Source organism: Triticum dicoccoides, chromosome 4A (genome assembly GCF_002162155.2).
Source record: "Triticum dicoccoides isolate Atlit2015 ecotype Zavitan chromosome 4A, WEW_v2.0, whole genome shotgun sequence".
NCBI lineage: Eukaryota > Viridiplantae > Streptophyta > Magnoliopsida > Poales > Poaceae > Triticum > Triticum dicoccoides.
Window position 1 is genome coordinate 677,947,126 of NC_041386.1, and position 23,197 is coordinate 677,970,322.

Genomic DNA, 23,197 nt, shown 5'->3' on the forward strand with positions numbered 1-23,197 from the left:
AAAAGAAAAGAAAAAAACCCAGTGAAAAGCCAATTCTTTTTCCTTCTAATAGGTCGCGCCAAGGCGAAACAACCTATGGTTAGATGGTTAGAGGGATAGTGATATCCCCAGCCCACCAGGGTTCAAATCCTGATGCTCGAATTATTCCTGAATTTATTTCAGGATTTCGGGCGATACGTTTTCATCGGGAGGAGACGTTCCCGTCGGCAACGAGGTGCCTGAGATGACTTCGTAAATTTAAGATGATATGCCGGATCAGTCTCTTGAAGGTGCTCATAAGGATAGAGTGTGCGTGTGTGTTTATTGGGTTGAGTGTATGCGTGTATATATTAGCGTGCATCTGTGTTCCAAAAAATAGGTTACACCCAGATAGTTTAGCACAAACTTGATATTGTCCTAGTGGCTAGTAGCCTGGACGTATGAGGTTCGAATCCCAGGCACTCCTCTTTTTCACTCACTTTTTCAAAACAAAGTCGCTAATGGGCTAGCCCGATCGCAGTGAACCCTTTAGCAAGAGATCGCTACTGTCTCGCTGAATGCGTGAAATAGCTTTCACAAGTCTCCCATAAATGTTTTCCCTTCACCTCTTTTTCAAAGGAGGTAGCTGGACCGGCCCGCTAGGGGTCCCGCGCGAGCGCCATGAGCGCTAAGCGGCACAAAAGGCGCAGAATAGGAGCTCCCCGTTGCATCCACATGACATGTTTTTTGATCCACTCGGCTAAAAAGCATGATGAGCTTCCAAGAAGAATCATCTGGCATGCCATCGGGTACAACACCACTTGCTTGAAGCTCGTTCAAGCATTCCAAATACAAGCAACATTTGCTGATCAGAAGATGCACCAAAAACAATCCAGCAGAAAATGGGAACACAAGAAGAATTGAAATCTTACGGCTCAACACAAGGACAAAGGCAATTTCAAGAATTCTGTCAAGCTTGTGTTCTGTCAAGCTTGTGGGCGATGTGGATGTAATAACCATTCTACCAGGAACTATCCTACTCCCAACTTAGCAAGAATCAGACCCGTACCATCTGGATTGTGCAGTCCATAAATCAAAATCCATACCTTATGTTGTGTACAAGATAAAAAAAGTTCAAAACCTGAGGAACTCAAGATTTGGCATGATCACCTTAATCATCGCTAAGGAGACACTTGTATAAAAAATAGATATGGGAATTGGGAAAAGAAATTCGTCTATAAGTGGTGGGAGGAGAAAAAGCCTTGATTGAAAAAATTATAAATGCCAAGTGGAAACTGGCAAGAGCTACCAACAAGACCAAGAAATCAATAGTGTATTTTAACATTGGCCCATAAATACAAAACTTTGTATGACATGTTTTATTCTCTGGGTCACCAACTACTTCATATTGCCCATAAAAAATGGACTACTTCGTATTGTTCTCCTCGCCCAATTCCTTCACTATTCGCTGTGATTCACCAAGCAGACCCTGCATCTGCGGTGCATTCGAGATGTCTGGATCGTGCTGAACAATAAGCGTGAGGCTGTGCAAGCATTTCAGGTAGTGCTGCCTGAGGGCTTTCGACACCACGTTTCTTGTATGAGGCTGCAACAATTAGATATCGTGTCACAATGGCTGTTTAGTTCTTGTGCACTACAGATCCAACTGAACAGAAAGGCTGATGCTTCGTTGCGTGATTTGTGACAAATGTGGAGAAGGGTCTGACACAAACCTCGTTGTAAAGTGAAATACACCTGCGCAGAGCTTGTTCAACGTGTTGATAATCAAACTGAAATGAAGCAATCCAAGTCAGCAAAAATAAAACTGATAAAATTAAGGTGATACTACAGGTAAATTAAGCATGAATTAACACAATGCAGAGGAAAGTTGATCAAGTACAGAAAAAATAAAACTATGTCTATTTAACACAAATTAAAGCCTGGAATTTGTAACTTCCAACTATGAATCAAATGTTTCCCATAATATAAAATACAAAAATAACCACCGAGACCACTGTGATTAGTGGCCGAATTTCGAAGGGAAAATCGATCAATTTATAAGTCTCTTTCCGTATTGAAAAAAGCATCAGTGTTATATAGGACCTTTCCAAAATTATTTTTAAAATGGATGCACAATTTAGTATATCGAGCACCTATGAGAGGTTTATCTGGCCATATGAATAGCCGACATGTGTCTGATATGCGTACATCATCAATTTAGAAGTATCCATGCTTCATATGTTCCAGAGGAAGCCTTATCAAGGAGTACCAACTTCTAGAGCAGGCATTGTTATATTACAGGCAAACAAATAAACAGTACAACATATAATTAGGTCATTGCCATATTAATAAATGAAGTATTGGAAAAATACCGCTGGTGCCTGTATTCTCTTTCTTGCAGCTTCAAGAAGTCCAACAACTTCAAGTGCTTGCAACTATAACAGCAAAGTATCAATAAGAAAACTGGGATTCATGCATCTACCTAGTCAAGAAGATAACAATAATAATAGTGTTAATAAATCAATTTCCAATGTTTCACAATCCTAGGTACAGCACTGCGACATCAGGTTACAACTAAATTCAAGTATGGTGGGAGATCATTCTTATGCAGAAAATTTCAGATAAGATGCTAGTTATCTCCTCATGGAACATGGGGTTGACATAACATTCTTATCATACAAAATCCCACAACAAAGGTAAAGGCAACCTGATGCTACATGGGAGCTTTATGGTAACTTTGATCAGCTTGAAAATTTAAAGCACCAATGGCTTAAAAATGCAATCCTGAGAGTTACCAACAGAATTAATTCTTACTGATGGAAAGAAAAATAAATAAACATGAAAGCAGGTGAAAATTGTAAAACTGGCAGTAGAAGGGGTTGAGCATCATGAACAGGGTAGCATATAATAAGATAAATCCCTCAGGGTGAGTAGGAAGTAGAAACATACAAGTACAACTATTGCCCCAATCTTCTCTCTTTCCATGGCAAATGTGCTATTTAATTTTTTCCGATTCTCCCTTGAAGGATTCAATATTCCTTCCGTTATCCTACCATGATGAAATATTGAAGACTTCAGTAACATTAAGCAATTCATTGGGCTACTTACCAGTATTCTAGGCAATAAATGTAATAAACATGTACAATGCAACACCATAGAAGGGATAACTCAAGTATAGAATAGCAATGAAGGCAGGCTTCAGTCAAACAGACCTGTGAATTAGATACCACCATTTTTTTATTTGAAATTTTGAGTTGAAATTTCACCAATGAAACGGTTCAGCTAATCTTTATGGGTAACATAAAATATGCCACCAGCAAATTTAATGGTGAAATCATAGAGGCCAATAAGAAGAATACCTTTCAAAGGGATTAATCCTCAAATTTGAGAAAATCCTCGAGATTTCACTACAGTAATCTATGACATATGAAAACAAAACCACCTTTTGATGTGCTTCATGGGTTTATGGAGATAGAAACTCGGAACATACAAAAAGATGGAGCTAAATGGCAATACCTTATTGAATCATTGACAAGTTGTTTTGCCTTGACAAGGTGAGGCGTAGACAGATCATTGTTTACCTTGATATCACTAGTAATTTTAAGCAAAGTTAGCCTTGCCAAGTGTACCAATATACCTGCTACCTATAACAATGAGACCAGCATACAATAGGTAATCAATCACTGATAGAATGCAATTGTTCAACATAAATATATCTTTAGATTTCAAAAGCCAGTTCAGATTGGCCGCAGCTATGTGGTGGGTATCAGGCTCCAGGGTTATAGGCCACGTGAGCCAAGCCATCCTAGGCAGGCCATATGGGTCAATCCCATCTACATATATCAGACTTAACAACGAAATCTTAAGATGCATGCAACTTTAAGAGTTTCCATGTAACAAAGCTTGTGATATATACTACCAAGTGTGACCATTAAGATAAACTGGTCACGATGCTTTCATTTGTTAACACGATGACATTCTGTTATAATCGAGAATCGGCTCAAAAGCCAAATACAAGGCAATGGCAAACCTCAAAATGATCTTCAGAGAGAATCTTCCTTCTGACAGTGAGGCATCTGAATATCATAAACAATTGAAACCTGTAAGTAAGAAAACTTTAAAAATAGCCAAGGAGCTTAACGAACAACCTTCTTACCTTTCCAATAGTTCTTCTGATTCCTTCAAATTCCCTATGTTTTGAAGAGTAACACTTAAGGTTTCGGCTGCGGCTGTAGTATCCAACGAATTCCATCCCTACCAAACAGTTCCACAGATATATTTCAGTAGTTTATGTGTCATGGACTGATCACTGATGTCTATGGCAATATGGTTTCATGCTCTACACTGGGCCACTTAATCATTTATACACGCAGATCGTACTGAGTACTGAGGCAGCATTCCACATGACAACTTTGAGATGTTCGGATATAGAAATGAAAGTAAAATAGTGTTCCCTCATTTTCTGGATTCATGTCAACTTCAGTCAGTTTGGTATTTACTAAAACCAAACAGTATTTCGGTTTCATACCGTATTTACCGAACTAAACTAACTGGATGCACAAGCCTATGATTTAAGGCTCATATCAACTTCACATGACAGACCACTGAAGAAAGTATATGTTTAAAGCTATATAAGCATACCTTCGAAAGCTCCAGATTATGTAATATCTTCCTTTGCAAATTTTCAGCTTCAGCCAGTTGCTTTGACTTCACCAACTCCTAAAAAACAGTATATTAAACAAGAGCAAAAAATGCGCTCAAGGATGAAGTAAGATCACAAACAAGAATCACAGAGCAGAACTGGTCAGAGCATGCCATAAGAGAACTTAAGAAGAGTATGTACTCATTGCAGAGAACTTGAGAAGAGTGATCAGCAAACACATTTTTTAAGTTTAGTATGTCAATATCTGCATTTAGATAGAAGAAATGCTTTCAGCAAGACAGATTTAAATAAGAGAAAGTACATCAGAGGCCGTTGTTTTTTATTGAATTCTGCAGAAACTAAGAATTAGGGATCTGAAGAATAATTTAGCATATCAATTGGGGACACTTTAGGTGTCATCTAAAATTTTCACTCTCTGCCCACCTCTAAAATTTCTTCCAACTGATTGTACATAATCACACTAAATATTTTACTAAAGGATCCTTGAACCTTGAAAGGAAGACACGATAAAAGAGACCTCTAAATTGGACGCTAGCCTCATGCTTTGACGTACAAACCCGTCCAAGCTAACCCTCTCCCTCTCTCCCCAGGTGAAGATCAAGGTGTGCCTGAAAGTGTTGTTTTGCTCACTGTCAAATATCGGTGTCGCATTGTATTTATATTTTAAATATGCAACTTCTGGCATTCATGGCATGTGTTTGTTTTGTTTCCAGTTTCCTACCCTGACGATGCTTTTGCCCTTGTTTGTTTGTATTCAGTTTCAAATCTGTCCGCATGGGTGTAACTCTGTTCCTGCCTTTTCAATACAACAGAACACAAAGCTTCTGCGTTTTCTCGAGAGAAAAGAAACATCAAAGAGCATGGCTACAGCATTTCTTTTATAAACATCAACATAGTAGAAACCCCTATGCATAAGTTTGGAAAGCATAGTGGTCTATTGAAAGCTATAACATATTTGATAAAGGTGCTTACCAAAGAGAGAAACTTCATTCTTTGTATGCATGCAGGTGATTCGCCAAGTCCAGCTTCCTAATTAGCCCTCGTTAAACCCTTTCATGCACAAAAAAGAGATTAACATCTACTCCTAAATGATAAACATACCTCAAGTATCCTAATAGACTCTCGAATAAGAGCTTCTGCATCTTTTCCTTTTCCTTGTTGACTTAAAACCTACGAATAGGAAAAGATATGTTTAGCCTTTTCTGGCACAACACAGTTAGAAAGCTTGAAAATGCATTTCTCTGGTAAATAGTTGCAAATGGTTCCATCTATTTAGGAGACTGTAAAAATTAGGGAAATGCTCAAGAATACACAGTTTAGAGTGAGCTCAAAAAGGGCATAAGCGCTTCAATAAGGGTGAAAGTGTGAGCCTTAAAGATAGAACATTTAATATTTACTCGATGACATGTGGGGTCATTAGAATAAGGCACCCGCATATCAGTAATATCGTCCAAACCACCCTCATCCATTTATTCACCCATCACTTGTGTCCTCGGTCATGATTAACAAAGCTCGCAAAAAGGAAAATTTTAAAACTACGTGACTCTCTCGCACCAAAACTGTTGGACTCTCACCTAGCTGCCCCGTTCGTCCGCAAAAAAAAAGAGGTCACATGTTTTATTTCCTGTGAAAAAGAGTTTTTCCATAGGAATCAGTTCCTTCGGAGTTTTCTTTGAAATTCATTGAAACAAAATGGGGCCTAATTAATATCCATGTAGTTTACATAGTTTCCGCTTCCAAAAAACAGTGTCACCATGTCAGATATGCTTGGTTATGTTTAGCTAGGTGAGTGTGTGTCGTATCTGGCTAAGGGGCTAGGAAAGAAAATACATAGTTTCCACCAAACAGTGCCATAGCTTTGGAGTGTGGCCTGTGGGGCTTTGGAGCTAGTTTAGCTTAGGTGTATGCTGCTGTATCTGGTTTCCGTTAATTAACTCAAATGAAATACAAAGCTCCTGCCCTTCCAGAAAGATGTCTCTGAAAAGAATAAGAGAATATAGAACACTAACTTATACAGTAACAGAGCAGTTGTACCTTGGCAAGAAGGTACATTGTATTTGCATAGTCTGGGTTACCAAGCCCCATAACACGTCCTTCTATCTACAAAAAGTTCAAAATTATAAGCTAGAACTACAAAACATAAATTACCTTACCGTGAAAAATTTATCCAGATATATTATTTCTGAACAAAGGATAGCACATACAATTTTTACTCATCAGTAACTGGTATGTACCACTAACAAATACTCCCTCCGTCCCATAATATAAGATCATTTAGCAAGCTGTTTTAGCTTGTAAAACGATCTTATATTATGGGACGGAAGGAGTATTTGATTATTCAGAGAAAACAAATAAAGATAAAGTCAGCAGAATACATACTACACAAGAGGGAAAAGGACAATACAGTAGCTCTTCTTGGATGAAACATTAACACAGTATTCACATGGAAGAATAGCTAAAGTTTGTATTCATAGGTAAATTGGAAGAGCTTTTCATGTACATATCATCGATTTACATGCACATATTTTCTAGTGCTTTGCCGAGTGTGCCATGACACAATGTCGGATATATTTCTATCACAGTTTATCATTTTGTCTGCTTGTGTGCCATGTGTCAAACAATAGACAATATTGAAGTAGTGTACTGCCTTACCCAAATGTTGTAATATTAATAATCTTACTGGCATAGACACATATGATATTAAAATAACGAATGTGAAACATGCAAAGGAAAGGGAGGGTAGAGAATTAATGTTCAGTACCTTCAAAGCACGCTGCAAAAAGAAACAACAGACACAGAAAATAATATAAGAAGCAAGTTTAAACTGAAGAAAACATGCATCAAATAATACAAAATGATGCAATATTGTTCCACAAGCAGTTCCTTAATTTTTTATGTTGCACATGGTTAGAACAAGCACAACTCAAATAAGTAGAGAAGCTTAAATTAGTGAACTGTAACAGCAAGACAGAAAATGGGCACCATGTGCAAGCGAAAATGAGTATCCAGATGATAACTTTTGCAGTGTTGTCGATGCTATGTTTTTTTTAAGAAATTCTATGATGTAACTGGTATGTTTCTCTGAGAAATCCTTTGATTCCTATCAGTAGACCGAGGAGCGGCGTACCAGCGATGTGTTCCTGTGTTGTGGCGGCGCTCAGAAGCAGGCAGCTTCAAGCCTCTCCTTGTCTAGGTCAGCGAGCCACTTGATTGGTACGGGCCTGGGCCACATGGGTCATCAGTGATGGGCCGTACATACAACACTCCCCCTCACGAGTGATAGATATCTATCATCCCCATCTTGTCACACGCTAAGCTGCATTCTCTGGTTCCAAGTCTTTCAGTCAAACAATCTACAATTTGAACCACATGCTCTATCTTGATAATCCCAAATCCAGCTTTTCTTTGATAAAGAATCTGTCTATCTCCACATGTTTGTTCTATCATGTTGAACTTGTTAAGCTTCATGCACTAGCCAACGCAACCAAAAGTCTGAACTGATGGAAAGGGCTAGGCAATCCACATATACACTTCAACACCCCCTCTCACGTGTGATGCGGGAAGTCAACACATGGATAGACTCACGTATGGCTCATGAGGCCTATACTTGGACACAAAGGGGGGAAGAACAATTTTTCAATAAACTACGAAAGCCAGGACTTGAACTTAACACCTTAGGCTCTGATACCATGTTCAGCTTCATGCACTAGCCAACGCAACCAAAAATCCAAACTAATGGAAAGGGCTAGGCAATCCACATATACACTTCAACAGAACTAGGTTGTTTGCTATATTAATTGCCGACTTGTTGTCACACCATACATTCTAATAGATTCCTTGTCTATAGCAACTCACTCAGTCCCTAAGACATATCTCTGTATTTAGCCTCTGCAATTGATTTCGAAACAGCGGGTTGTTTCTTGCTTCTCCAAGACACTAGATTTCCTCCTGCGAAACCACAATGGCCCGAAGTTGATCTGTTGTCATCAAGCAACTAGCCCAATCAACATCATAATAACCATCTACAACAATTTGTCCATAACTCTTGAACAACAACCCTTCCCCAAGAGTACCTTTCAAGTATCTCGAGATTCTATGTACTGCCACAAGATGTTCACTTCTAGGCTCATGGATGTAACTAGTCGCAACACTTACTGCAAATGCAATGTGTGGCCGTGTACGACACAAGTACAACAAATCTTCCCACCAATAGCTAATATTTTTGTTTAGCCACAAGATCACCAAATTGGGTAGTCACTTTGTAGTTTCGATCAATTGGGGATGAAGCTACTCGAAAGCCCAACATGCCGCCCAACATGCCAACATCACAGGGAAGGTCCAAGGCATACTTTCTTTGAGAAAGAGTTATTCCTTTTCCAGACATAGCCATTTGTATACAAGGAAGTACTTGAGTCGACCAAGATCTTTAACTTCAAAGGCCTTACTCAGACACTTCTTCAATCTTGCTATCTGTACGTCATCCTTCTCCGGTGATAATGATATCTACATAAACTACACGAATGATTATTTTCCCTTTAGAGTGTCTATTAAACAATGTATGTCACCATTGCATTGTCCATACCCCATGTGACACACTGCCTGTCTATACTTGTCAAACGAAGCTCTTGGAGATTACTTCAGCCCGTAAAGGGCTTTCTTGAGCCTACATGCCTTGCAAGCAATCTTAGAAGTCAAGAACCCGGGTGGGATCTCCATGTAAACCTCCTTCTACAAGTCCCCATGCAAGACCACCCAAAATTTGGTGCACAGGAGATCAGAATCCTCATAGCATTCATCTTCGCTACTGGAGCAAAGGTCTCACCATAGTCAATGCAATGCACCAACGACGGTACATCAGTGGGCCAAACCAAAGAAAGACCGTCTCTTTGACGACGTGGTCATGCGGATATGATCCAACAAAAGAGATGTTGAAGAATATGCCCTACTCAAGGAGTCAAGCACTTGATCAAAACTAAATCATCCCACGACGTGAGCACATAGAAAGATGAAGAGAAGGATAATTAACACTAACAAAAATATTTCCTACCAGTAAGCACCCCACTAACTCACACGTCATTCTTGCATCTCACTGCCGCTATGCCCGAGAAATGGCAGTAAGCAAAAGGTGTGAACCTTGTAATCTTTTCTATACAGGAAAACAAACCCTCTTCAAAGCTAAACATTGTGGGGTACTGCTGTTAGCAGAACATTCCCTAGTGTGTAAGCGAATTTGAAGATGATAAAAGGCAGTGAAGTATTCCAACGGTCCGCCACGACACTTGCCCCATGGCAGATAAACCCTTCACCAAGCAGCAGAGCTCAGCATTTCCACCACACCGATGCCTCCGATCTCCCCCACGGTTCCCTTTCCCGAGAAGCAGCTTATCTTGGCCGTTCGACCGCGTATAAATAGCCACGAGCATGCAAGGCAAGACCCCTATTTCTTGACCTTCCTTCCCTCCCACATAGGCATGCGATCTTCTTCATGGTGTTCAGCAGCAAGGTCTCCCCGCCCATGCTCAGCAACATAGCTCCCATCTTGCGTGTCACCGTCGAGATCGCGCCCGAGCACCCCTGATTTGCTTATCTCTGTGTGTGCATTCGTTTTCGTGGAGATACACATGATGCACTTCACATGGTGTTTTGATGCGTTTGGTTTGGTTTTTGTGGCAGAGATAGCGCCCATGGTGGCACCGGATCAATGTCGCATAGGCTATGTGTACTTGAAAAAGTTTTGTGTTCCCACGTAGAGAAATGTTTGTGCTGCGAATTGCTGTGTGGTGCATGCACGCCTCGCTTCACGGCTTTCTATGATGTTTTCCTTTTGATTCATAATCATAAGAGTCTATGCAGAAAAACAATTAATGTTATCTCTTCTAGAACTTTTTCGGCTTACCTTTTTTACTTGCTTTGAAGAGCTAATTTTGGAGTATGTTCATAAGCATCCAACAACAACAACAAAGCCTTCAGCCCTATTTGTTTGGGCTTTTGCTTATGCTTTTGCAGCTTTTCCACTTTGGTCAAAAAGCCACAAAAGCTCCTAAATAGGTGCTTTTGAAGCTTTTATGGCTTTTGAAGCTAAATATTGGTTCATCAAAAGCCATAAAAGCCCCAAAAGCACCTATTTAGGAGCTTTTATGGCTTTTTGGCCAAAATGGAAAAGCTGCAAAAGCAGAAGCAAAAGCCCAAACAAACAGGGCCTTAGTCCCAAACAAGTTGGGGTAGGCTAGAGGTGAAACCCATAAGATCTCGCGACCAACCCATGGTTCGGGCACATGGATAGCAAGCTTCCACGCACCCCTGTCCATAGCTAGTTCTTTGGTGATACTCCAATCCTTCAGATCTCTCTTTACGAACTCCTCTCATGTCAAATTCGGTCTACCCCGACCTCTCTTGACATTCTCCGCACGCTTTAGCCGTCCGCTATGCACTGAAGCTTCTGGAGGCCGGCGCTGAATATGCCCAAACCATCTCAGACGATGTTGAACAAGCTTCTCTTCAATTGGTGCTACCCCAACTCGATCTCACATATCATCATTCCGGACTCGATCCTTGTGTGGCCACACGTCCATCCCAACATACGCATCTCCGCCACACATAACTGTTTAACATGTCGCCTTTTAGTTGGCCAACACTCAGCGCCATACAACATTGCGGGTCGAACCGCCGTCCTGTAGAACTGCCTTTTAGCTTTTGTGGCACTCTCTTGTCATAGAGAATGCTAGAAGCTTGGCGCCACTTCATCCATCCGGCTTTGATTCGATGGTTCATCTTCATCAATACCCCCATCCTTCTGCAGCATCAAATATCAAAAGGTCTCCTTCTGAGGCACCACATGCCCATCAAGACTAACCTCCTCGTCGCGCCTAGTAGTACTGAAACTGCACATCATGTACCCGGTTTTAGTTCTACTAAGCCTAAACCCTTTCGATTTCAAGGTTTGTCTCCATAACTCTAACTTCCTATTTACCCCGTCCGACTATCGTCAACTAGCACCACATCATCAACAAAGAGCATACACCATGGGATATCTCCTTGTATATCCCTTGTGACCTCATCCATCACCAAGGCAAAAAGATAAGGGCTCAATGCCGACCCCTGGTACAGTCCTATTTTAATCGGGAAGTCATCAGTGTCGACATCACTTGTTCGAACACTTGTCACAACATTATCGTACATGTCCTTGATGAGGGTAATGTACTTTGCTAGGACTTTGTGTTTCTCCAAGGCCCACCATATGACATTTCGCGGCATCTTATCATAGGCCTTCTCCAAGTCAATGAACACCATATGCAAGTCCTTTTGCTCCCTGTATCTCTCCATAAGTTGTCGTACCAAGAAAATGGCTTCCATGGTCGACCTCCCAGGCATGAAAGCAAACTGATTTTTGGTCACGCTTGTCATTCTTCTTAAGCGGTGCTCAATGACTCTCTCCCATAGCTTCATTGTATGGCTCATCAGCTTAATTCCACGGTAATTAGTACAACTCTGAACATCCCCCTTGTTCTTGAAGATTGGTACTAATATACTCCATCTCCATTCTTCTGGATCTTGTTTGTCCGAAAAATGAGGTTGAAAAGCTTGGTTAGCCATACTATCACTATGTCCCCGAGGCCTTTCCATACCTCAATGGGGATACAACTAGGGCCCATCGCTTTTCATCCTTTTTAAAGCCTCCTTGACCTCAGACTCCTGGATCCGCCGCACAAAACGCACGCTGGTCTCATCAAAGGAATCGTCCAGTTCAACGGTAGAACTCTCATTCTCCCCATTGAACAGCTTGTCAAAGTACTCACGCCATCTATGCTTCATCTCCTCGTCCTTCACCAAGAGTTGGTCTGCTCCGTCCTTGATGCATTTGACTTGGGCCAACATCCCTCGTCTTCCTCTCGTAGATCTTGGCCATCTTGTAAATGCCCCTTTCGCCTTCCTTCGTGCCTAGCTGTTGGTAGAGGCCCTCATACGCCCGACCCCTTGCTTCACTGATAGCTTGCTTTGCGGCCTTCTTCACCATCGTGTACTTCTCTATGTTGTCTGCACTCCTATCCAAGTATAGGCGTCTTAAACAATCTTTCTTCTCCTTAATCGCCTTCTAGACATCATCATTCCACCACCAGGTATCCTTAGCTTCGCTTCTCCTTCCCTTGGATACTCCAAACTCCTCTGAGGCCACCTTACGAATGCAAGTCGCTATCTTCATCGACATATTGTACGCATCCCCTCCTTCCTCTCAAGGGCCCTCCTTAATGACCCACTCCTTGAACGCCTGAGCTACCTCCCCCTTGATCTTCCACCACTTCGTTCGAGCGACTTTGGCATGCTTATCCCGCTGGACACGGATCCGAAAGCGTTAGTCAGCAACCACCAGCTTATGTTGAGGGACAACACTCTCACCAGGTATCACCTTACAATCTAGGCACGCACCCCTAGCTTCTCTCCTCGAGAGGATGGAATCAATCTGGCTAGAGTGTTGGCCACTTTTAGAAGTCACCAAATGTGATTCTCCCTTTTTAAAGAGGGTGTTAGCTACGATCATGTCGTAGGCTAGAGCAAAGCTCAAGACATCTTCTCCTTCTTGATTCCTGATGCCATAGCCAAAGCCCCCATGCACCCATTCAAAACCACTGTTAGATGTACCCATGTGGCCATTGAGGTCTCCTCCTATGAAGAGCTTCTCGCCAATCGTACATTCCTAACCATGTCCTCTAGGCCTTCCAGAACTCCCTCTTGGTGTTCTCATTGTGGCCTACTTGCGGGCATACACGCTGATAACATTGAGAACTAAGTCCCCAACTACCAGCTTGACCAGGATAATCCGGTCGCCACGTCTCTTGACGTCTACCACTCCATCCTTGAGGCTCTTGTTGAGCAAGATGCCTGCGCCATTTCTATTTGCAACCGTCCCCGTGTACCACATTTGAAACATGTATCATCCACCTCCTTCGCCTTCTGACCCCTCCATTTGGTTTCATGGAAGCAAAGGATATCAACCTCCTCACTGCTGCATCAACTAGCTCCCTAAGCTTCCCTGTCAGAGACCTACGTTCCAGCTACCTAAGCGAATCCTCCTAGGCTCGGCTAGCTTCCTCCTATGTTCGTAAGCGTCCGCATTAGATTTTACATTTGGCGATCATCCACACATATTACTTGTTCATTTCAGAGCACCTTTGAGTTTAACATTTGAGGGGGCAGAATAGGTGTACTAAATAGTGGTATTTCCGATACTTTCCTCGTTTTGTTGAAATTATGCTGCAATCAAATAGTTATGGTCAATGAATTGGCTAGAATAATTTCACGTATCTTAAATGGGGACTCGGATAATTGGTTTCTAGTTTTTATTGCATCCTGCAAAGGAATTAAAGTTTCTAGCATTTTACTCACTTTATTTTTAATTTTTTTTTGCAGCAAACATATGTTGGTTTTACGCATTCGAGAAGGTGCACCGGCTGGATCAGAATTCTATCGGTCGCAGAGTCAAGCGGTTCAAGACGGCTCTGCTCCAACGACTTGATATGGTGAGACACAATCTCTATGGCTCCATGTATTTTGCATGCTCTTGCGTATATGGTGTTTCCTTCATTAGTTTCATTCATTTCAGTTCATTTCTAGTTGTTTGCTGTTTTTGGCTTGCTTGTGCCTTTATTTGCCTTGCATGGCTTGCAATTTTCACCTTGCTGTGAAACCAATGTATGTAGCTAGTAGCTTCATTACTTGCTTGATAAAGCTTTACAAATTGCTAAGTGGATAAGTGTATCGCTTTGATTGGATATAGGTCTCAGAATTCAATTTACACCATGCTGGAAAACAAGCCAATACAAGAGAACTAGTAGCTTGATTGATATCTCAATGTATGAGTAAATGCTCATAAAAAATGTGGTTGAATTGGATGGTGTTTGCCTACTTGTAGCTTGTATTTGGAGCTTGGATGATGTTTTATGACTCCTCAATTCATTTGATTTCAATTCAATAAAATTGTAATTGTGATAAGATGATAATTAGCCGATGGCCAAGGTGGTTAAATTGGTATTTGTTAGGAGATGTCATGAAACAAGTATGCAAGCTGAATTTATTAATTATGTTACTCCAGATGATATGATGCATCCTTTGCTCCTTTTTTGTTTTATATGTACATGTGCTAAGTTCTAGTTGCTTATTGATTGAGAGAAATCCACCACATATCCTTTTATTCAGGAAACGAACCAAAATGAAGGAAACACCACATACGCTAGAGTATGCAAAATACATAGAGCCATGGAGATCGCATCTCGCCTTCTCAAGTCATTGGAGCAGAGCAATCTTAAACTGCTGACTCCGTGACCAACAGAATTGTGATCCAGCCGGTGTGCCTTCTTCAATGCGTAATACCTACCTATGTTCATAGCAAAAAAATAATCTAAAACTAAAACGAGCAAAACGCAAAACTTCCATTTACTTTGTAGGATGTAGTAGAAAATAGAAACCAATTATTTGAGTCCCCATTTGAGATATCTAAAACTACTCTAGTGAAACCAATTGACCATAACTATATGATAGCAATATGATTTCAACAAAACAAGGAAAGTATCGGAAATACCACTATCTAGTACATCTAACTGCTCCTTCAAGTTTTAAACACAACCGAAATGAACAAGTAATATGTATGGCTAATCGCGAAGCAAAATCTAATGCGTAAACTACGAACATACTCCAAAATTAGCTCTTCAAAGCAAAAAAAAAAAAGACAAACCAAAAAGTTCCTCCAGGAAGTCACACAAACTATTTTTCTGCATAGACCCATATGATTGTGAATCAAAAGCAAAAACATCCTAGAAAAACACGAATCGAGGCATGCATGCCCCCCCCCCTAAAAAAATCTCAGAACAAATAATTTTAAATGTGTGAAGACAAAAAAATTCCAAGTACACACAGCCTACGCGGCATTGATCCGACACCAAAAAATTCACCGGGAGCACTCGATCTAGCACAAAATCCAAACCCAAACGCATCAAAACAACATGCAAAATGCACCATTTGTATGCCCGCGAAAATGAATGCACGCACAGAGGTAAGAGACTTTGGGGGCATTCAGGCTTGATTCAGTGGTTACGCGCAGGATGGGTGCGATGCTGCTGAGCGTGGACGGGCGACCTCATCGTCGAACATCTACATGGAGAAGGTCGTCATGGCCAGGTGGGAGGAAAGGCAGGTGAAGAAATAGAGGTTCGGCCTTGCGTGCCCATGGCTATATGTACGTCGATCCAACAACCAAGATAAGTTGCTTCTCGGGAAAAGGAACCGCAGGGAAGATCGGAGGCGCCGATGTGGTGGAAATGGTGAGCTCCTGTGCTTGCTGAGAGGTTTCAATATTGTCCATATGTAATCCTTTATATAGGCGTTGAGGCGGACGGACACCAAGATGGAATAAGCCCGCTAATATACCCAATGTACCCGCAGCAATATGATGAGAAGCTATTCCCCCCGGAACAAAAGGATCAAAACCTTCTGCACCCCACGCTGGATTTACAGCTTGTTCTTTTCCAGTTAGTCCATAAGGATCGGATACCCATATCCCAGGACCATACAAACCCGTTACATGAAATGCCCCAAAGCCAAAGCAAGCCACCCCTGCAAGAAATAAATGAATTCCAAAGATCTTGGGCAAATCCAAAGAGGGTTATCCCGTCCGCTCATCAGAGAATATTCTCTGCCTCGACGATGGGGCAAGCATCATGGCTAGGTGCTGGAACACTTTGCTGCCTTTTTACCACCTTCAAATTCACTTGCACACTAGGAAATGTTCTGCCGAAAGCAGTGCCCCACAATGTTCACCTTCAAAGACGATCAGTTTCTCTGTATGGAAAAAATTACAATGTCCACACCTTTTGCTTTTTGCCGTTTCTCGGGCCCTGAGATGCAAGAATGAGCAAGAATGATGTGTGAGTTAGTGGGGTGTTGGCTGCTAGGAAATATTCAGGCCCTTTTCACCCGCGACGCGATACCGGAGTTATACATTTTCCAGGTAGAGTTTTGTCCTCTTTTGCTAGAAACACTACAACAATAGAAGCACCCTTCTAGAGATAAGAATATCAAAAGTTTTGGAGCACTGATGGAAGCATGCCATGCTAAAGTTGACGATCTCGTTTGTTTATCCTTCTTTTCATCTTGCCCTATGTGCTCATGCTACGAGTGCATCAAGATGATTTAGTTACGATCGAGTGCTTGATCCCTTGAGTAGGGCATATTCTTCATCATCTTTGTTGTCGTATTGTATCGCAATGACCACGCCATCAAAGAGACAGTCTTTCTTTGGTTTAGTCCACCAATTTACCGTCGTTGGCCTGGTTATACTCGCCACAAGCTTTGCTTTGTACCTTCCAATATTTCCTTCTACATTCTGCTTCACAATGTATACCCACTTGCAGTTGATTGTGTTCTTTCCTGTTTGGAGGTGTTACTACCCATGTCTTGCTCTAACACATAGCCTCGAGCCTCCAGCTCCTCCACCAAGGCCATATGCCATTTTGAGTCACCCTTTTGCCTTCATATAAGTCGGAGTTGACACAGACTGAAGAGAAGCAACAAATGCTCTATAGGTTAGACTAAAGAGAAGCAACAAATGATTTGTAGGTTGGAGATAATGCCTAACTTAATTTCCAATATCATTGGCATCGAACCCATACCGATTATCTGGTACCCTTGTTCTTGCTCGAGTAGTTCTCCCCAAAGAAATTGGCCCATCAGTTCACCCTTCGGTAGCCACTGACCCTTCAGCCTGGTCCCCATCAGAGGAGATGGAAATCACATTAGTACTACCCTATTGTTCCATCAGTGGCTGATCTAGTTGCTCCCCCTGATGTGTAACACATTACCACTCTTCCATGAATACACCTTGAGCTGCTTCGCTTGCTCTGATGTCCACCTCGGCACACTGCCAGGCACGCTACCAACTTGAGCCGATGCACCAACCTGCGCATCACTAGTGTAGGTCGATGCTTGTGTCACAGGAGCCACATGAGTTAATGTGCCACTACTATCCCCCTCTTGACCAATTTCACCAACCCGAGATTGGTTAAGGCCTTCAGACATGATGCTTAGATCATTTTTCTCACCATAAGAAGGTTTTGACACACGAAATGTAACATCAATGCTCACAAATGTCATCCTCTCATACAGATTCTAGCATTTGTATCCTCTTTGTCCTGAAGAATACCCAATAAAGATACACTTGACTGCCCGAGGATCCAATTTGTTGATGGCTTATGATCACGAACAAAACAAGTGCAACCAAACACCTTGGGAGGAACTAGAAATTTATTTTCTGTGAAACTTAACTCACAACAATTTCATACCTTTCAACCGGGATGGCGTGCGATGATCAAGAAGGTGGCCATCATGACAGCTTCACTACACAGAAACTTGGGCACATTCATGGTGAACATCAATGCCTGAGCCATGGTTCAGCTTGCTCTTGTCCACACCATTCAATACATCAGGAAATATTTGATACATTTTGTCAAAAGACACATGTCCCATCCTGGATTAGGGCTCTAATTTCCTTATCCTCGACAACTGCAGCTAGCATGTGCATTCCCTCCTGGTCCGTCCTGTTGCGGTCGATGTACCACAGCCCCCTACGCCTCGCCTTGGGAGCATGTCCCATCCTGGATTAGGGTTGTAATCTCCTTATCCTCGACACTGCAGCTAGCATGAGCATTCCCTCCTGGTCCGTCCTGTTGCGGTCCATGTAACTTGGGAGCATTCCAATGAGGAGCATTCGAAGAACCACCACCCCGATTCCGACAACATCTCCCATTCCGACCACCTCCATTGCTACTACCAACACCTACCTCCGCCTTGGGAGCATTACAATCAAGGAGTTCAACATCCATGCTAGTATCAGGGAGTCAATAAACTCCACTTCTTCCATTCTGAGCTTTCCTTGTTAGCATGTTCTTCAACCGTCCCAAGAACATATCCCATCAGATCCTTTGGCTTCAAGATCAACAGGGCCCACCTCGACCAGCTTAGGTAGTTGATCCCGCCATTCAAATTCACGTCATTTGGCATGAGCTCAAGCTTCAAAACCCCTCAACAGTTTTCGCAGTCATGGCTACGCCAGTTTCTCCAGGGCAGAGGCCAGTTCAGACCCCATGACAACCTCCATCTCTTCTTCTCCTAGTTGTACCACCTCCAGTGTTGCCTCCTTCCTCTGCAACCAGCAGCCACACCACCACCAGGATCACTCACTTCAACTACTCACTTTAGCTATGAGAACCTCTTCTACGTGCGTCAGCGCCAAGCTTAGCCATCAATTCCAACAACACCAACCTCAACAGCAGCAACAACTCCGGCAGTGCCTCTAGCTCACACTCCGCCACCTGTGCGCCGCCCAACCACCAGTCGATCCGCACCATCCCATGACACACCAACGCGCTGCCCTTTGCTGCAGCCACCGCGCAGCTCCAAGCCACCACGCTGCTCTGCCGCGAGAGGGAGAAAGATGAGCCCCGCTGACGACGCTGCCATCTCCAGGGCCCTAGCCTCAGATACCATGTAGACCGAAGAGAGGCAGACAACTTTGAGCCTCTCCTTGTCTAGGTCATGGGCCAAAAGTGATGGGCCACACATACAACACTATATTTGATTTTCCTGGCTATTCCAATGTGATGTTGCGCACTATTCAGGTTTCCAAAGATTATTGAAAAATGGCCATCATTGTGTCCAGCAAGATTAAAGAACTACATATTAAGGTAGCAACAGATAATGTATATTCATTCCTTAGAATTATTGCCTAGATGACATTTCAATTAAAAGCTTGTCAAACGTTACAAGATAATACAATTACAAAAAACATAAGACATTTACTCGAAAAAAATCATGAGGTAAAAACAGGTACCTCAAAACATGTCTGAGCTTGATCAAACCTGCGTTGAATATAATAGTATTGCCCAAGATTACGGAAAGCTGCTCCAACCCTACAAGAGGCATGTAAAGTATCTTTATACAATTCCAAAATTAAGGTAGTTCTCCAACACAGGGAATTTAGATGAAACACTGTATGCATTGACAAGTGCAGTCAACCACGCAACACACACAGATGGAAGTGCATACCATCCTTCCACTCACCAACAATGGTATACAATGAGCAGGCAGGAATGTGTAACACATACTAGAGTGTAATGAACAAAAATATCTGTCACATATACTCTTATTTATCCCAAAAGAGTGGTATTTTGCTCTTGACTAGAACTTTCTTTTACAAAATGAGCCGAATCAAAGTCACTGAACAATGATATAGAGCACAGTATAATCTAAAAATCGAAGTACCGTATATCATCAGGTCCAAATGATTGCTCCAAGATTTCAATCGCTTCCAGATATAACGGTTCAGCTTTCTCATACGCTTTCCTTAGCCTATAAAACTCTGCCTGCAAAACTTAGGATAACAGTTAAATAGGGGAACAAAAAGGAATGCTGCTTCATGCAAGACTTGTATTAACTTTTAAGGTAGGTTTACGAAAGCCTACCACAAAGAGAGCATGGCCTGCCTATTCAAATCTGTAGACAAAAACTATTTGAGTGCCAGTGTGTCAAATGCAACCCGTACAACTTAACATAGGGGGGATAATACAGTGGTATTCGTACAACAAACCAACAATTCCAGTCTTTTGAAGTTGTTTGGTTGAGAGAGCTTAAATGGTTACAGGTTTAATGGAATCACATGATAAAGACTGGACTTCACATGCAGATTCATAAACGTATGAAATCTAAAATACAGTGCGCGGAATCTATTCCTGAATCCTGATACACACAAGATTTTAAATTCTATAAAGCATAAAAACTAGCAAACAAGAGTTCTCTAGGTGACTTATCAGACACTTTGATTATATTGGTAGCCTTACGTTGTCAGTACCCCCACGCGATTTAAATATTACAAAATAGACATAATTAAGCATATAATGGTATGGTATTAAATGCAGCTGAGTTTACCAGTTTAGTTCAATGTCTAACCTGTTCAAACTTTTCCACATATTTCCTGCTGAACTTGCATAGGTTAGGACAACAAAATCTGTGTGCACTTTAGCATCCCTAAGAGAATCTGGCACGCCTTTTGAGTCTATGGTTGTATGGCCCACTGTCAAAAAAAAGAGGAATCTGGCCAAATATGTTACTACTTACTACGAACAAAACCTATTCCTAACTCGGTTAAACTCGCCTAGCTTACAGCAAAGTGTGGTAATGTTTGACTATGAATCCAAACAGATCTTAAACCTCATAATCTAGCTTATGGACTTATATGGGTACTGCAGTTCCATACATTAGAAAGGCAAATAGAATGTTACTTCAATCTTCAGTTCATAATCAACAGTAACACATACCAAGTTGTTCAGAGCTGATGCAGCATGTGGATCTCTGAGTCCAAATCCTTCTTTAGCTTCTTGTAAGGCTGCCTTGAATAACTTCTCGGCTTCATCTAGTTTTCCCTAGAAAATTAATATAAATGGATATGATAGACTAACAACAACTGTAATTTAACGGTCGAATGAAGAGTAGGAGTAACTAAAGAGACACGCCTCCTTTCCTCCTCTCATACAGTTATACTCCAACCAAACATTATGATGTTAAAAATTTGTAATGCACAGAGTATATGGTCCAAACAGTCATACTTAATTTAAATGTTCAATAGTTGCATGATTTTGTAACTGAAGCAAGGTCTTGGAATATGTACTTACAATACGAGAAGTTGCTAAACCCAAGCTTTCAAGAAATACCAATAAAAAATATCATGGCAAATTACCACCCAGTTCCCGTAAATCAACATGAAACAGCACATAGTGTAATACTTTAATTACAGGCTAAACCTTATAAATCCACATGGTTTAATGAGGAAACTGAAGAGCTATCCCCATAGTAAGAGTTGCAGCAAGTGACCAAAAAGTATGGACCAAACAGGTTATATGAAAATCGGTCAGCATCAGGGGACTAAGCACTGGAGTTGTTCTTTCTAGGCTATGATGTATAAACATGATTGTGGTTAAATTTCGTATCATTTTTGGGGAAACACATATAATAAAGAGAATTATGTTTGAACAGAGGAGGAAACTATAATGTAGTACTAAGATTATTTTTAAAGGATAATGCCAAAAGGTGGTTCAGATGAAGGTAAGGATAATGAGAAACTTACTTCCATGAAAAACTCTCGTGCTTTATCGGTGCACATTCTCCATTTGATCGTGTGTTCATTTGAGATCACTGAACCATCTTCAATACGACGTAGGCCAGTAACATTTACATCAGCTTGCTCACTTGTAGCTGCTGGAGCAACCAAATCATCCTGAGCCAATACAGAGTTGCTGCTCAGGCCAAGAACAACAGCTGTAACAAGACTGGAATTAGGATTGACATGGTATCAAATATGATCTTTATTTCATTAAATCAAATGGAGGAGGCTGCATATGCAGAGAGCAGACCTGCTTGCCCAATCAGTATGGCGGCATATGTTGAACCCTTACAACTGAAGTGACCATCGCTAGAACCTGTGATAGAAAATCATTAATTTCACTCATCTTGTTAAAATGGTTATGAACTTATGATGGCAAACATGAGAAATACCACCCTTACTGCAATAGGAACAATACCCGCGGGGCAGATTAAAATCAGATCACTAATCTAGTCTTAGGCCCTCACGACCCTCGCCTGTCTCTCAGTACATCCGCCCAAGCAATCGGAGGCAGCATCATCGCAATCTCACGATCTAAGACGCTACCAGTCCGCCTCGCTACAGCTATTCCACCGCCAAACTGAACGCTACCGACCCGGCGTGAGGATCCTGTGAGGGGTGGAGAGTAGAGGCACGGGAAGCGCTCACCTGAGGTGGAGGCCGCGCCGGCGACCGCGCGGGGCAGGCTGAAGCTCCTCGAAGGCGCTGCGGCGGCGAGACGACCCGCCGGGGCGAGGCGAGCGTGCCGCAGGAGCGAGAGAAGCCTCCGCCGCGAGTACATGCTCCAATATCGTGTCGCCTCTCGACCGGCGGCAGGGGCTGGCGGCAGCGGAGGCGGCGGGGACGGCGCTTGCTTTCTCCGTCGGCGGCAGCGGCAAGGAGGCGGCCAGCGCGACTCGAGAGAGAGGAGGAAAGGGTTTGGTTGGGCCAGGGCCAGGCACCAGGCGGTCAGTTTTAATTCGGCCACGAGGCCGGTGCAACTGGGGGCCCAATAATACCCAACAAACGGCTCAATAACCACAGTGAATCAACAAAACCCAATAGTTCGCTGGACTAGTGGACTCGTTTTTTTTTTTGAGTTGAACTAGTGGACTCGGCTATGTCTCGCGTCACGCGAGACAGAGGCAGTCTCGCTGAAGGATTCGCTCAAAGAAAAAAAGGTCTCGCTGCAGGACCACGAGAATGGCCGGCCCAGTGCGCGGGATGCCACTCACTCATTTTAAATATTTTTTCACTATTTTTGTTCTCATTTGTTATTCCTTTTTTTTACTTTCATTTACACTTCCAAATATTCTAAACATATATATTAAAAAATATAATTTACATAATATTAAAAATGATAAATGTGTATAGAAAAAATTGACTATGTATATGAA

The 23,197-nt window shown here is 42.0% G+C and overlaps 1 protein-coding gene across 2 annotated transcripts; it reads right to left on the bottom strand.

The window, feature by feature from the left end:
• Positions 1-1,114: 1,114 nt before the first annotated feature.
• On the bottom strand, positions 1,115-22,730 carry LOC119287895 (kinesin light chain 3-like). Of its 2 annotated transcripts, XM_037567518.1 has the most exons (18): positions 22,470-22,730; positions 22,072-22,137; positions 21,786-21,976; positions 20,980-21,084; positions 19,928-20,028; positions 19,497-19,575; positions 7,383-7,394; positions 6,656-6,721; positions 5,723-5,791; positions 5,594-5,650; positions 4,600-4,677; positions 4,115-4,212; positions 3,989-4,034; positions 3,475-3,602; positions 2,908-3,007; positions 2,331-2,393; positions 1,692-1,748; positions 1,115-1,564 (listed from the first exon to the last, which is right to left on the bottom strand). In XM_037567518.1, the coding sequence occupies exons 1-18, from the start codon at positions 22,600-22,602 to the stop codon at positions 1,385-1,387; spliced, it is 1,629 nt and encodes a 542-aa protein (XP_037423415.1). In that variant the 5' UTR covers positions 22,603-22,730; the 3' UTR covers positions 1,115-1,384. The 2 variants fall into 2 exon arrangements, with proteins under 2 accessions (XP_037423415.1, XP_037423416.1); XM_037567519.1 differs by lacking the exons at positions 1,115-1,564; positions 1,692-1,748 and having other exon boundaries at positions 2,331-2,440.
• Between the last annotated feature and the right edge of the window lie 467 nt (positions 22,731-23,197).